At 47.4% G+C, this 14,873-nt stretch overlaps 1 protein-coding gene across 1 annotated transcript in view; it reads right to left on the bottom strand.

Annotated features, from left to right (window-relative positions):
• Positions 1–14,873, bottom strand: part of Itsn2 (intersectin 2) — a 167,042-nt gene that overhangs the window by 4,072 nt on the left and 148,097 nt on the right. Inside the window, exons 30-37 of the mRNA XM_012513845.2 lie at positions 13,986–14,107; positions 11,014–11,120; positions 9,940–10,123; positions 5,899–5,997; positions 4,159–4,326; positions 3,354–3,569; positions 2,799–2,920; positions 2,013–2,095 (exon numbers count right to left, since the gene is read on the bottom strand). Of these exons, the coding sequence (XP_012369299.2) occupies positions 2,013–2,095; positions 2,799–2,920; positions 3,354–3,569; positions 4,159–4,326; positions 5,899–5,997; positions 9,940–10,123; positions 11,014–11,120; positions 13,986–14,107 (1,101 nt within the window). The remainder of the gene's footprint in view (positions 1–2,012; positions 2,096–2,798; positions 2,921–3,353; positions 3,570–4,158; positions 4,327–5,898; positions 5,998–9,939; positions 10,124–11,013; positions 11,121–13,985; positions 14,108–14,873) is intronic.

The following is a 14,873-nucleotide window of genomic DNA, read 5'->3' as shown; positions in this document are numbered from 1 at the left end:
AAATGATTCAATCATTGATTTTCAATGGCAGGCTTTTAAAATACCATCGAAGTAACATTCGGTTGGCAGAAGTTGACTTTATATATGTATCTTTCCCAAAATATAGAATACAAGAGAAACCTGAATAAAAAAAGGTTAAAGAGCTACAGACACAGCAGCCAGGAGCCTCTGCAGGACTAGAGGGGCAAGGAAGGGGGGAGTGGGGACAGGTAAGGACAGGTGAGGCAGCTCAGGGGTCCTCTGCTCAGGGAGGCTGTGAGCAGGGCTGGGCAGGGCTGAAGCAAGACTCTGAAGACTCAGCCTGGCCTCTAGTGGGGGTCAGCTGAGAAGGCTCTGGGTAGAGGGTCAGAGGGCAGCAGGAGAGTTTGCTGCAGACTCAAGCCCAGCAGGGCTATTGGGTGGAAGTTACGCTGGTTAGGTACTGAGGGAGGGTGACAGAGGAGGCAGTGTCCAACCCAGAGGTAAAATAGAAGAATTTTGGTGTGTGTATATATATATGTGTGTGTGTGTGTGTGTTGCGGGAAGTCTCTGCTGTGGGCTAGCAGCATACAGAAGGAGGGCTTGACAGGGCACCTACCCTGTGGGCAGTGGGCCTGAGAAACAGTAATGCTGGGATTATTTGTGAGAAACCTGTCCTTCATTTGGGGTGCAAGAGGGAAGAATTTAAGCAGTGAAATGGATCTCAAGAGAGCTGCAGCTCTATACAAAGAACACTCCAGAAATGAAGCAGGTGGGTATACAGTGGGTGGTGCCCTACTGATGCGAGACCAAGGTCGGGCTGCTGGAGAGGAAGGAGAGCAGGGAGGGGGGGCTGAGGCAGGCTGAGGGTGGGCAACACTGTGTCCAGTCTCTGCTGGGAGAAGGTGCCTGTGGGCCAGGGTGTCAGGGGAAGGGCAGTGCTCAGCCTGCCACTGGAGGGGCTTCTGAAAGCAAAGGGAGAGGGCTTGGCGGGTGGGGGTGGGGTCCCAGAAAACGGGGAAGAGGAAGCACTAGGAAGGGAGATGAAATCAGAAGGTTGCGAGTTAGTGGTTAGGAAGACCTAGGGGATAAAAGCAGGTCCAGAAGGCAGGAGGAGCTGCAACTGCCTGCCACTGTACCAGGAACTCAGGCAGGGAGAGGGCCAGGCCCCTGTCAGGTTGCTGGTGTCCTTGACAGAGCCATTTCCATGGTGACAGGGTGGATGTGAGAAGGCTGGTGAGGGCAGGGTTAGGGTGGGGGGCGGAGGAAGCAGGTCCCAAAGGGGAGAGGGCACAGGCAGCTGCAGGAGAAAGGGCAGTGTGTTCCCAGTCTGGAAAGTGGAGTTCATGGAGCAAGGTGGTCTCCACAGAGGTGAGATTATTCTGAATATAGCAGAATGAACAGTCAGGGGCAGAGAAGGGAGGCACTGGAGCTGGAGCCCAAGCTGTGTTGGGGGTGCAGGGGAGATTTGGAACAGCACAGCAAGAGGAGCTGCTCCGGGCTGCTGGCAGGACCCAAGCGCTTCCTACTGGCACCATTGGGGCAGGCACCTGGGTCCCTAGAGCACCACAGCTCTCGAGAAACAAAGCCCTTGCCACAACCTGTCCCTGACCTCTCCTCCACCCTAGTTTCTGAGTTATTTAGAGCTGGCTATAGTGAAACAATTACTCCTGGCAGTAAAGGTGCCAGCCTTGCGTACACCAAAACTATCTGCACTGCTAACGGAAGGCCTCGGTGCCTGGTACCACTGCAAAGTTTCTTTTTCCTCTGCGCTCTGCCTGGACCCCACTCACCTTCCTAATGAAAGCCATGAGCTTTTGGAGATGAGGCCTTTTGTTCCACAGAGAACACTGGGTCATCCCAGAGCTCAACTGCAGAACTTTTGGCCTGTCATCTGTATTGTGTGCCGTACTGTAGGGTGCGTTACACTGACACCATCATGGGTTTCAGTAACTGTAAACTTTTAGACTGAAACCCTCAGCAGGGGATTCGGTAGGGCAGACCCTCTCTCATGGCTCTCCACAGCCACTCCAACCCCCAGGGCACCTGGGTACCTTGATAGGCCTTCTCACGTTTCTTCTTTTCTGTGTCAATGTACTGCTCAGAGGCCGCCTTGATCTTCTGGACCCAGGCCGTCCTGGAGAAGCAGAGCCAGCCATGGGGGACTCCTCAGGTGCTGTATGGCCACACCCCCAGCCCCAGCAATTCACTCCCTTCTCTTTAGCAAGTTTTCAGTCATATGCTTAATGTTAGTTCAAGCGGAAGCCTGGACTGCTAAATGAGGATGAGGTGAGGATTTCTAAATCTAGTTCTTGACCACTTAGAGAACCCACAAGTCCTTGCAAGGTGCTGAGGACCTGGAGCTAGAAGATCCATTAATGACGTCGATGATAGCTCAGCACTATGGGCTTCCATCCCTGAGGTGTGTTAAGGAGCTCCTCACTGTGGGAGCCCCAGGAGGGAAGCATGGCCAGCGAAGCACAAGGCTTCAGATGCAGGGAGGGCCAGGGCTGGGTAGCAGGCGTGGGCCTCAGACACCAGCAGAGGATGTGGTCTGCTGCCTATGAATAGCCCTGGGGGGCTGTACTGGGGTGTAAAGTATTGGATCTGCCACTTGGGGAGCTCTGAGGAGTGGAGAGGTTCTGGAAGTTGGAAATGTGCTAGTAGGCAGCTATGTGACAGTGCACCATATGCTACTGTGGGGCTGATGTAGAGGAGACATAGAGAGAGTGGGTGTGGTTAGTAGGATGTGAGCAGGGGCAGAGACAGGTTTGTGGCACAGGGAGATGTTTGAGACTTCTCCTAGATTTGAAGGCAGGCCATGAATGGTCAGGACTGACCTCTCATTAATGTTGTCTGTTCGGAGGGTGTAGACCCGATCAATGTGGGAGATGTGGAAGACAGGCTCATCGCTGGAAGGGTCTGTGGGCAGTTTCACCAAGACTTCATTCAGGAAAATGGGCTGAAAGAATTAGGGCCGAAACACAGGCTGTGAGACAGGCCAGACCATTCTGCTCACTGGTGTCCAGAGAGCTGTGCTGCAGCAGGCAGGGGCCTGGGTCTGAGGTCTTTTTGCAAAGGTCACCAGGGGGTAGAATGGATGTTAATGAACCAGGGAAGGCACTCAGAGTCTGTATAGCTGCTGCTGTGACAGACTTCTCTGCAAGTGATCCTGTTCGCCTGGGTTACAGAGGACCCCAATGCTGGGTATGGGCAGAGGGGGACCAAGTGCCACGACTGCCAGGAGGAGCCCAAATTCAAAACTGGTCCTGCTGCCACGTGGTGCCTTCCCTGGGAACGTGGCTAAGGAAGCATGCGCTACCTGGGACAGGTGTAGAGTGCCTCAGGGTGGGCTCAGAGAGGAGGAAGTCTGCAGCGGGGCTCCCAGTACTCACTGTTTTATACATTTTGAACTGAGCATTGGACTTGGAGTTGAAAAGTTTCTCTGACCCAGAGGAAACAGCAAACTGCTTAACCATGTAGGTGAGAAGCAGGAAGTCATTGAAGAGAAATCCATGCAGCTCCTTATTGCTCTTGGTCTTGTATAATTTCCCACTGTGCAAAAGTTTTCGGGGCCCCAGGCAGTTGGTGAGGGAGTTGAAAATAAGTTGCTGAACAAGAAAGAAAATGTCACTTTGTAAGTCCCAGCACCAATCATCCAGAGTTCTTCCTGAGGCTGAGGATTCTATGGCAGAATCTCATAGATTCTGGGAATGTGGCTGGAAGCAAGTCACCTTAGATTGAAGTGGCCCAGTTGAAACTGATTCTTATATCCACAGAATACTGATCCTGCAAGCTCAATTCAAAGAATTCAACACAAAACCCTCAAACTGTCTCATTACCAGCCAGAAAGATGACAACCCAAGGAGTGTCTGTATAAAGCAGGACCAGGAGCATGCGTAAGCTGAGCAAGGTGTGGACTGTGCATGCAGGGGAAGGGCTGAAGCCAAGGTGTAGCAAGGTGCAGATGGTGCAAGTGGGATTGTCAAGCTGGTGTTGTTCAAGGTATGGACCATGCACATAGGAGTGTGAAATGTGGCTGGGTGAAGTGTGGACTGTGCAGGAAGGGGAAGTGTGAAAGCTGGTGTTGGGTAAGGTGTAGACCATGCATGTAGAGGAAGGTGAAGCTTGAGCACGCTATGGGCTGTGCACATGGAAGTGTGCAGCTTGAGCCCACCCAGTATCAGCACTGGGCCTCACCTCTGTGAGACCTTCACACTGCACATGTGCCTGGATCCACTCCAATCGGTCTGAGTTTTCCTTTTCCCGAACTCCTTCATTCACTTGAGAGCAAAGCTCCTCAGCCCGCTCAAGGGCCAGCTTCAGGGAGGAATGGTCCACGTGACTCTCTGGAGTGTTCTCCAGAATCTGCAAGACAGCACGGGTGTCAATGGGAAGCACTTTGTGTTTTGCCTACATCAGCTACCTGGGCTTTATGGATTGCTCACGCCTGTGCAGGGTAAGACCAGGGAAAAATAAGGCAGCAGACGAGGGTGACAAGTGCTCTATGGATCTGCTGCTCTCTCACTGGGTCCTGGTAGTCAGCCTTAAGGTGTGCCTCTCTTTATCCCACCAACAACTGAAGTCATGGACCTTCAGGGTGGGCCCTTCAGTACAAAGTGGCTGCAATTTTGCCAAATATATTAACTTCCTGAACAAACGTGATGAAGCAATGATTTCTCTGCCATAGAAGATATACAATAAAATCACTTCATTAGTATGTAGGAAACATGCATTTAGTTCATTCTGAAGTGACTACAAAGTAGTAATGCTACATGTCAACAGAGTCCAGAACACAGCATGCGTGATCCCTCTGTCTAGGCTTTTGCACTGCAGCCTGAGCTCCATGGTCCCTGTTTACAATACAAGATGCAACAAATCCAAAAAGCTTCAAGTTTTTATTCAGGACTCATTTGGTCAGAAAACCTGATTTAAACAGAAGAGATGTATTTGTTCTATTTTCAATGATTATTCATGCTTCACTGTAGGAATATTAGTGTTTGGTTGTTATTTGTTATAAGCGCTGCCCCAGGTTTTGCTTGGGGGTCATAAATATATGGCACTCAAATTACATTTTAAATTCTGAAACACATCTGACCCAGTGTTTTAATGAAAGGTCTGGTATTAGTGGTTTGGTCTGGCATAGGCATCTATAATATGTGGTCCATGCTGAGTTCATATAGCTTATAGGCCAAAAGTCAAGGAATAATCAATAATCCTAACTGTTCCTGCTGTTTTTCTTTGTAAGCTTTATCCGTAGTTTATAGAATAATTATCTGGGTACTGCCTCATGATGCCCACACTGCTGTATCAAAAAGAAGAGGGCTGGACTCTTAGGACAGAGGCTCTGTCAGCGAGCTGAAGTGGGATATGTGGAGGAGCCCTCAGCTCACTGAGAACAGGCTGAGTTGAAGACTGCTGGGACACTTGGATCAAGGTGTTCAGGTGGCATGTGAGCTTAGATCTCAGAAGATGGATAAGAACACAGGCTATGCTAGTGGGGGACTTCCCACTATCTCTGGAGTCTAGACAGCTTCAGTAACTGCACACCTACAGGGGCTATGACCTTGCCCCAAAGTGCACTGTGATAGTAGATCCTGGGGTAGTTTCTGGGAAGGACTATGGCAGGTTATCCAAGTGCCATCAGATGCCTCCTTTATTTTCTTCCTTAAAGGCTTCAACCCTGTAGTCTGTACATACATGTTCCTATGCATGTGTGTGTGTGTGCAAGTATGCAGGCACACACACGCATGCAGACACACACACACACACACACACACACACACACACACACACACACACACACACACAGAAGCCTGGACCATAGGGCACTGGGGTACAAGGCTGGGCTGGTACTGGGAGCTCCCTCAGGTCCTGGTCGCTGTGTGACGCAGGAGTCCTGTTCCTGGTTAGATGGGGTGTGCTGGTCTGAGCACTCACGCTTCTGATGAGCAGAGGGTAGCGGGTGATCCTCTGCATGGGCTTTAGCAGGAAGCTAGAGAGGGGCATCCCTTTACATCGAGGGTCTGATGCCAGCTTCTGTAGAACAACAGAGAGGCTCATTAGAAAATCGTTATCCCTGATTAAAACAACAAAAACACTGGCCATAATTCCTGCCTTTGACCACTTTTTAGATTTCAAATTTCTTTTAATAACTCAAGATCCAAAATGACACCCTGCGAGTTTACCAGCAGGAATCTCTCAGCTCACGTGCCAAGTCCAGCAGCCGCCTCTCGGTCTGGCCTGTTCTCACAAACTGTTGGCAGCAGGTATGGCTTTCCTTCCTCAGCTCTCTCCTGAGGCCTTCCCACCTCATGGGCTTTCCTGGTTTTTGCCCACTCTCCAATGTAGCTGCTGCTCCAGGTGTCTTCAGCTGAGACTCAGATGTTCTCTAGCGCTCTACCCTAGTCATGTTAGGGGCCTCCTTACTTAACATCCCAAACCTATTTTAATATCAATAATACATGAAATGAAGAAAATGAAGTCATCTTCCCTCATAGAAGCCATCTTGCCTCCCTCCATCTCTGCCTGAATAATCAGCACCATTCCACACCCACCTACTCACATGCATACCCTAGAGTTGGCACTAGCTCCTGACCTGTTTTCTGGACAGCTTTTGCCAACCCCCACTTGGTGATACTACTGTCCCTACTTCATGAGAAACAATCACTGCCATTTATAGAGCACCTGCGCGCACCAGGTAATGAATGAGCATTTGCGGTGCTATCCCTGCTGCCCTCTCTTCATGTGGCACATGATGCTTACTTATAATTCAGGTCGTGTTCCCCACCCTGGCCCAGCCCTGCCTTGGACACCTTCCCTCCCTCCTTCCTTCCTTGACCTTCTCTGGCTGCCATCAGCATGCGCCACACGTCCTCGGTTAAGACGGTGTCTCTAGCCCTATAGACTGAATGCCAGGAGGTCAAAGGCTGCATCTTATTGACTTGTACTCCCAGTACTGGCACTACTTCCAGAGAGGAGCTAGTACTTTAGGATGATGACATTTAAGGACTAAAAGTGCATTTGCTATCCTTTCCTCCATCATCCCCCCACTTTGACTAGTAAACCCAGCCTGCCTTTTGCTTTTGGAGAGATCTGCACCTGTGTTGATCTCTGTGCTGCTATACCAGCGTCTTCACACTTTTATTTCCATACTTGTGAGCTAGATTTTGCCTCCCTTTTTTCTTGTGGGGAATAAACCCAGGGCCTTGTGCATGCTAGGCAATGCTCTACTATTGAGCTTTATTCCTTAAATTTTGCCTCTTGATGAAACCAACACTGTGCCTTTCATTATGAGATTGTAAACATTTTTATTATTCTATAATTATAATGATGTTGACATCTTAGTTATATTGTCACTTTGAAAATAAAAAAAAATCTTTCATTACCTTTTAGAATCTCAATGTCTTATATGCCAACTTACTTTAATTTAATGGATTTATTTTTTTTGTACCGGGAATCAAACTCAGGACCTTGCACTTGCCAGGCAGGCACTTGTGCCACTAAGCTATATACCCAGCCCTACTTGTCCTATTTTAAATTCTATTATCAACTGTTTAAAATATACATGCTAGTAATTCTACATTTATGCAGATATTCTGATCAAGTTTTATTTCTGTGATTGTGGTTTCTATCTTTCTTCCAGTTTGTTTCCAGGCAACCTCACCTCCCGTGCTTCTCACCCCTGCAGGTCACTGTTCTCTGCCTCCTGTCGGACCCGTCTGCATCTAAGAGCCTCACAAGGAAAAGTACGATGACCAGGTGCTGAACGCTTATCATGTGCTGCGCTCTCACGTCCTTCAGAGGCTCTGTCTGATGATCTCTGTATACAGGTGTGCTGGGTACCGGCCCAGGCACACGGTCCCTGGTGACAGAGGGGGCTTCAGAAGCTGCCTGGGAAGCAGATAATGGTTGCCCTGCAGGTGGTGATGGACTCTCAGGTACGCTTAGTTATGTGAACTATTACTTTAATTAAGAGTCTAACAATTTTATTGTTAATTTTAAAGGAAATAATTCTATTCTATCTTTTTTGTGGTGTTAGGGATTGAACCCCAGGCCTTGAGCATTAAGGCAAGAACTCCACTACTGAGCCACATCCCCTGCCCAACAACTTTGATATTAACTTAAAACTTTTTGGGCCCGGGGAGATAGCTCAGTAGAATAAGTGCTTGCTTGGCAAGTGCAGGGTCCTGAGTTCAATTCCCAGTACTGTGAAAAACAAAATAAAACTATTTCATAGTTAAATAGAACTTCAGACACAGACATTAGGATCAGGGCTATTTTTTGCCTTGTAGAATGAATTAGTGGTTTTCATATTTTTCCTATGATTTGTAACAATTTATATGATATGGATAATCTATTCCTTTATAGTTGAAATAATTCACAATTATGTCCATCAAATGAACCCAGATCTTCTGTGCCATAATTTTCTCAATCTCCTTAGTTAACACCATATTTACATGTTTTATTCTTATGGAACTAATTTTCAAATTTTGGAAGAAAATTATAATTTTTATTAAAGCTTTTTACATTTATTAGCATGTATTTCTGAATTATATAATCTATAAGAGATATCTATATATCCATTGTTATTATGACTTGTTTTTTCTATTTGTTTTATTAGTTAAATTTTATTAATTTTCTTCAACTTCCTAGTTCTTGGATATATTGATACCATTTGTGCTTTTAACGTTAGTGTCTTCTCCATTTTCTTTCTAGAATTTTTATTCTCTGTCTGAACATCTCATACATATTTTTCTTCTAAGTATCTTATATTTTATGCTGAATTATTTTTCCAATATTAGATAATGACAATATTAAGTTAAGCATTCTCTCTTAAGAGATTATGTAATAGGTCACAATATTTCATGAACGAAAAAGCATAAGGAAATGTGAAACAAACAAACAAACCAAGAAAGCAGATTTTACTTCACTGCCCTCACCCTCTAACGTGTGCAGAATAGTCTGTGTTACTGAGCCACATTAAAGAAGACGACTTCTCCAAATGTGACTGTCCAGTCCCATCGCCAGCTGTGTGACGTTCGCTGCTATACTGTTAGGAGAAGTAGGCGATTCACTGCATGCTTATCTACATTGTGTCCTCCTTCTGAATACAGTTCTAGTTTTATTTCTCTTGTTAACTTACGATCATGGTTCATGGAATGGACTCTTCTTTTTACATTGGTTTCTGAAAGCCTAGATGACCTTGAACATTTCAGATGGATGTACAGGACCACAGCCAGGTACTTTATGAATCAGCCTATCCTACTACATTTTATCCATGTATGTAAGCTATATTTTTTCTGGGCTGAGATGCTTATCAAATAAATATAATTTACAAAATAAAGTTAGTGACATTCTGAATTATTTTTGGGAAAATAAAGTAGCTCACAAATCTGCTTAAAAACAAAAACAGGGACCGGGGAGATGGCTCAGTAGAATAAACACTTGCCTGGCAAGCACAAGGGCCCAAGTTCAATCCCCAGTACCACACACACACACACACACACACACACACACACACCCCCAAAACCACCACCAACAAAAAAAACCAAAAAACCAAAAACAGGCCAGGCTTTGGGAGGCTGAGGCAGGAAGATCACACCATAAGTTTAAGGTCATTCTGGACTATGTAGTGAGTGTGAGTGAGTTCAAGGCTAACACGCACTAGATAGCAAGACTCTGTCTCAAAAAAAAAAAAAAAAAAAAAAGAAAAGAAAAGAAATCAATCAATGCCCTCCCCTTTCATCTATGCAATGGGAAAAATCATGGTCCCTGTGCCAAGAAAAATCAGGTCTACCAGCAACACAAAGTTATCAGAAAATTCTGTGCCACATTTGTGAGTTGTTTGGACTTTGCCAGAGATACTGCTTCCACTACTGACTCCCTCGAGGGCTGTGTAAGCTGCTGCTCCGGTCTCAGCAGCGGGCTGGCTCACCTGCTAGTCCTGCACAGACGCCTGTGAGCCCCCAGTGGAGTTACCTTTAAAAAGTCTTTGAATTCTGCATCTTCATCTGTCTTCTGCTGTAATAGGGCTGCTCCATTTAGCTGACAGCTGCAAAACCTGATGTAGGCCTGCATGTGGGACAGCTCGGCTGCAAGGATGTCCCCGATCATCTGCACAGGCATCTTTTCACCCCCAGTCTTCTTCCGGACCCGCAAGGCCCTGTGAATGACACATTTTCACCTGTTTCTCAGCAAATGTCCCCAGCAATTAAACAATGAGTGCTGAAGTGATCAGTGGTCGGGACACCACTGGGCACAAAGGAACCTCTGGCAGTGGGGTGGGATGCCAGGAGGAACAGGAGATGGTGTTGGCTAAGGCTCTGCTGGCCGAGCCGATCCCTGAAAATGCTAGGGAAGAAGAAAAAGAAAATGAAGCCTCTGCACGAGAATGTCATGGGCCTTTAGAATTCGTTTGGTTTCACCTTATCCTTAGAAAAGGTTTCTTCTGAAAAATTCTAACACATAAGGTTTATTTATTTATTTATGTGGTACCAGGGATTGAACTCAGGACCCTGTGCTTGCCAGGCAGGTGCTTATTCTACTGAGCTATCTTCCTGGCCTTCTTCTAAAAATTCTAAACAACTCATCTGAATGAAAAAGAAGGAAATTCCCATAGTCTGTGAGGGAAGAAAGGGGCACAGGAGCCCTAGAGGCCTGGGCAGAGCAGGGACCACCGTCAGGCCAAGGAGGGCAGGGGGGCGGTGGGGGTATCTGAGGACAGTGACTCAAGCTCAGGATTCACACTGGGATTTAGTAGGCTGCCAGACAGGTTGGTGACATCAGGGCCATGAGCTGCAGTTGCTCTTTTTGATGCTTTCTCTTTCTGCCAGAGCCGTACATTTTAGAATCATGTTTTAGGACCATACAGTAGTATAGGGCTTGTGTGATAACTTGAATATGTCTTTAATTATTCTGCTGCATTTCTCTATTTTGCTCAATAATGATGTTTTGTGGCTAGGGAGTATGTCCCCAAATGCTAACAGAATGCAAAGCCTGAGGGAACAGGAGGCAACTGTAGCGAAGGATGACTTGGGAACTCGCACAACTCACTTGAGCAACTTTGTGTTGGACATGATGAGCTCCTTCCAGTTGACAAAGATCAAGGTCATTTCTCCTTCTGTGAGCAAGCCTGACTCTGCCATCTGCTTCTGAAAAACCTAGGTTCACAGCATAGGAGAAATAAATTAGCCTTAGTGTGGACACATACCCTAGGCATGGTCTAAATAGATTTTTCATATTGTGAGGTCATGGTAAGTCTAAAAAAGCATCAATAGGACTGTACGTTATAAACTGCACAATTTCCCTACTGTTTTGCTGTCCGGGCTCTGATCAAGGCTGCTTCTTAGGACTGAATCCAGTAATCTTCTTCTTCTTTTTTTTTTTTTTGTGGTACTGGGGATTGAACTCAGGACCCTGCACTTGCCAGGCAAGCGCTTATTCTACTGAGCTATCTCCCTGGCCCCCAGTAATCTTAAGAGCGGATTCTCTGCCCTACCCCAGCTAAGAAGGCTGAACAGACCCCAGCCGCAGAGCACCTGAGTGCTGTGAGACCAAGAGGAAATGAGGAAGCCAACGCCTGTCAGGCTGAGCATTTCAGAGCTCTGGGAGCTCTGTGAAAAGTACAGTGAGGACTCAGGCTGCCCTCGGTCTGACCTTGAACAGAGGTGATTGATTGCGAGGTTGGCCTGTGGAAAGAGTAATCATAATGCGGTCTGAGTCACATGCATATACAAACAAGCAGGTGTGTGTGTGTGTGTGTTGTGTGCACACAGTATTCTCACTCAGCTTCATAGATGAGATAGGTGACGCTCAATGGCCCACGAGGAAATAAAGGTCTACAGAGCCTACACTGAGTCACAAAGCTGGAGCATCAGGGAACTAGAACTAAAACTCCACTCCTTTTGATTTGAAGTCCAAGTTTCCACTAAACTGTGATCCCCAGGGAATGACTTTAAAAGCCTTAAGGAAACACAGCAGTTCTCTGGAACAACTCTTCTCATATGTGATCTTTTGGAAATATGTAGATAATTGTGCCCCGCTGAAATTCCACAAAGGGTCCCCACTGGCAGCATGAGCAGACCTGAGCTCCACCAAGGCCCACAGCTCCATGAGATCCAGCCCTTGCTGACTCCACCAGCTGACCCTGGGTGCTGGACACTCCAGCCACGCTGAACAGCCTGCAGGTCCCTTACCCGCTGCACATGCCTGCCACCTCGGCCTCCCGAGTCTGACTGGCAGATCTTCTAGCGGCGGTGGCCCCTCCTCTGAGCCCAGCCCTCAGCACACCCGGCCTGCCTTTTCCAGCAGGGCTGTGAACTGTGGGGGACAGGGGCTTTCACTTTCATCTCTAATTTCTGCCACACTGTGCTGTACATGGTAGGGTTCGACAGTGTGCGCTGAGCTAAGGTGGAGTCACAGAATTAGGCAGAAGTGGCCATTCCCTCTAATGGGAGTACACTGGCCTCATGACACCCGGATGCCAGAAGCTCCTTCTGAGAGCAGGCGCTGGAAAGCCCTTCTGCTCTAAGGCTGCCACTGAAGGGCAGGGGTGGCTTCTGGTTGCCCAGTACCTTCTTATTCATGGCTTTGTGCCACTTTGTTTCTTCTATGTGGCGTCTTGTGCTGCTTCAGGGAGGGAAGCAAAGGGAACACAAAGACTGGGCCCACTGGGTGATAGGCAGGTGTCTCCGGCAATGGTGCTCTTTACGCTGAATCCCTGATCCCAACCAACTTGGTCCCTACAGCATCCCATGAGGAATGCAGACAGGGAAGAGCCAAGGCCCAGTGGTGAAGCAAGCTGCCTGAGCTGGGCAAGCACTTGTCTGCTCACCTGATGCCAGAGAGACCTCCATGGCCATTTACCAGCCCCTAAGACTGGGCACTGACCAGCAGCAGGGCTGATACTCACAGGGCTCCAGGCCATTGGGCCCAGTCAGAGAAGTGCAGGCACAGACATACCTAATCTATTCAGGACTTGGGGAAGGACCAGAGAGGCAAGGCTGTTCTGGGGACCCTGGATGAAGGACAGGCTGTCATCTCTGCGCTCAAAGAGCTCACAGGCTCAGGGGGAAGAGGTTTATCTCCAACCAAGAGGGACAGGGTAGGGCCTGGGTGGAACAGGTGCACTGTGTATGGTCACTCCAGGCATCCAGGCTGCACTCAGGGCAGAGAAAGGATCTAGACCAGGCCTCTTCTCTGCTTCGCTATGAAGGGCATGGCCAGGGGTATGCTGCAGCCACTGGGCCCAGGTGGGCACTTGTCCTCCTCAGGTGCTTTCTTTATTTTACTGGTCGTGCCTGAGGGCCTCGACACATCTACTGGGAATTGAAACCCATGGAAACAAACATAAGTATGAAGTCTTCCTTGGCTCACTCGAACAGGATCCACTATAAAGAGCTATGCTTAATAAGGATGGCTGTCATCAGCGTAGTGGCCACTGGTAACAGGTGTAAACATGAAAGTAAATATAAGGTATTTGGGAAAGTAAATATGAAGCATTTGGGAAAGATTTTACAATTTTCTCCTTCTAGGTTTCTAAACTGACACAAACATTAGGTGAATATTTGCACTTTTTTGTGATTCCTCTGGAAGTGACAGAGTTGAAAATGCCAGATGTCAAAACAGTCACGTAAATTCACAGGCAAAATTTGAGGTCAAGTCTGGTTGGGGCCTTTATGTATACTCTGCACCCCGTCCCTTTGGGATTGATTCCTCCGCATGCAACTCGGGCATTTGCATGTTCACTTGTTCTCTCCCTGCTCGAGTATAAGTTGAGCTGGGGAACAGAGCTGGCCCCCTCACTAGACTGATGGCCTTTGAGCATCACCCAGGTGCTGCACACAACATTCTGAAGCAGGGAGGGCTGCTGGGAATCCACACATCAAGAAATGCCTACCCAGAGGTGAATCTGGAGAGTATGTGCCTAGCCTGTGTGAGGTTCTGGGTTCAATCTCCAGCACAGAATGAAGAAAGAGAAAGAAGTAAAGCTTCAATTTAGCTTCCAGGCAGGGACAGCCCCTCACCTCAATGACAAGCTGCAGATCATCCATGTACCGCTCTTCTGTCTGAATCAGCTCGTGGATGTAGCCCTGTCTCTTCCTCTCAGCTGGCTGCATTGTGTCCAGGGCTTGGAGATCAGCGCACCCTGCAGAAAAACAAGGTGGAGCTTAAAAAATCGGCAGGAGACATTTATCAGCAGGCGTGCTGGATTGATAAAGCGCTGCTTCCAAGAGTGTGGCTTTGCAGGTGTCACGTGTATGTGGTCAGCTGCTGCTAACTATCCACCACTTAGTTCTCCAGAGTGGCAAGACAGAGCCTCTGTGATATTCCAACATGCTCCTTTGCTCTTTTCTGAGTAGCAGTGACAGCGCTGAGGACTTTCAGAAGTGGTTTCAAAGAGAGCACACCTACATTAAGCTTGCAGGCATCTCACCATCGCAAGAAACTTTTGGAATTACTGAAATGGTTAAGTGAGTCAAATACTTAAGACTAGTGTTTCTCAAACTGCAGATCTTAAGCCATCAGTGGGTCACCATCAGTTTCATTTTTTAAAAGGCTGGTCAAGCTCAACATTAAAAAACTTAATAATGCATCATTAGCACAGCACTGGTAAGTATTGTGAAAGTTTCTATTTAGTATATTCATACATAGATACACACATAGTAATACCTTGGTACACAAACACTTCTGTTTGAAAATAATTTGGTTCTCAAACAAAAACATTCAACAAAATTTTGCTTCCATTCACAGACTCCATGTTGGTGGCAAACACGACTGCAGCCACCTTCCCCAAAATCATAAAACAGGGGCCTTGCCAGATATCTCAGTTATTTAAAGTGCTGCTTGGGCAAATGCAGTCAGGCACATAGGACCATGGTTCGATTCCCAGCTCCAGAAGCTGCACCAGACCC

Source organism: Octodon degus, unplaced genomic scaffold (genome assembly GCF_000260255.1).
Source record: "Octodon degus isolate 3935 unplaced genomic scaffold, OctDeg1.0 scaffold00019, whole genome shotgun sequence".
Classification (NCBI taxonomy): domain Eukaryota; kingdom Metazoa; phylum Chordata; class Mammalia; order Rodentia; family Octodontidae; genus Octodon; species Octodon degus.
This window is presented reverse-complemented; position numbering and strand designations above follow the sequence as displayed.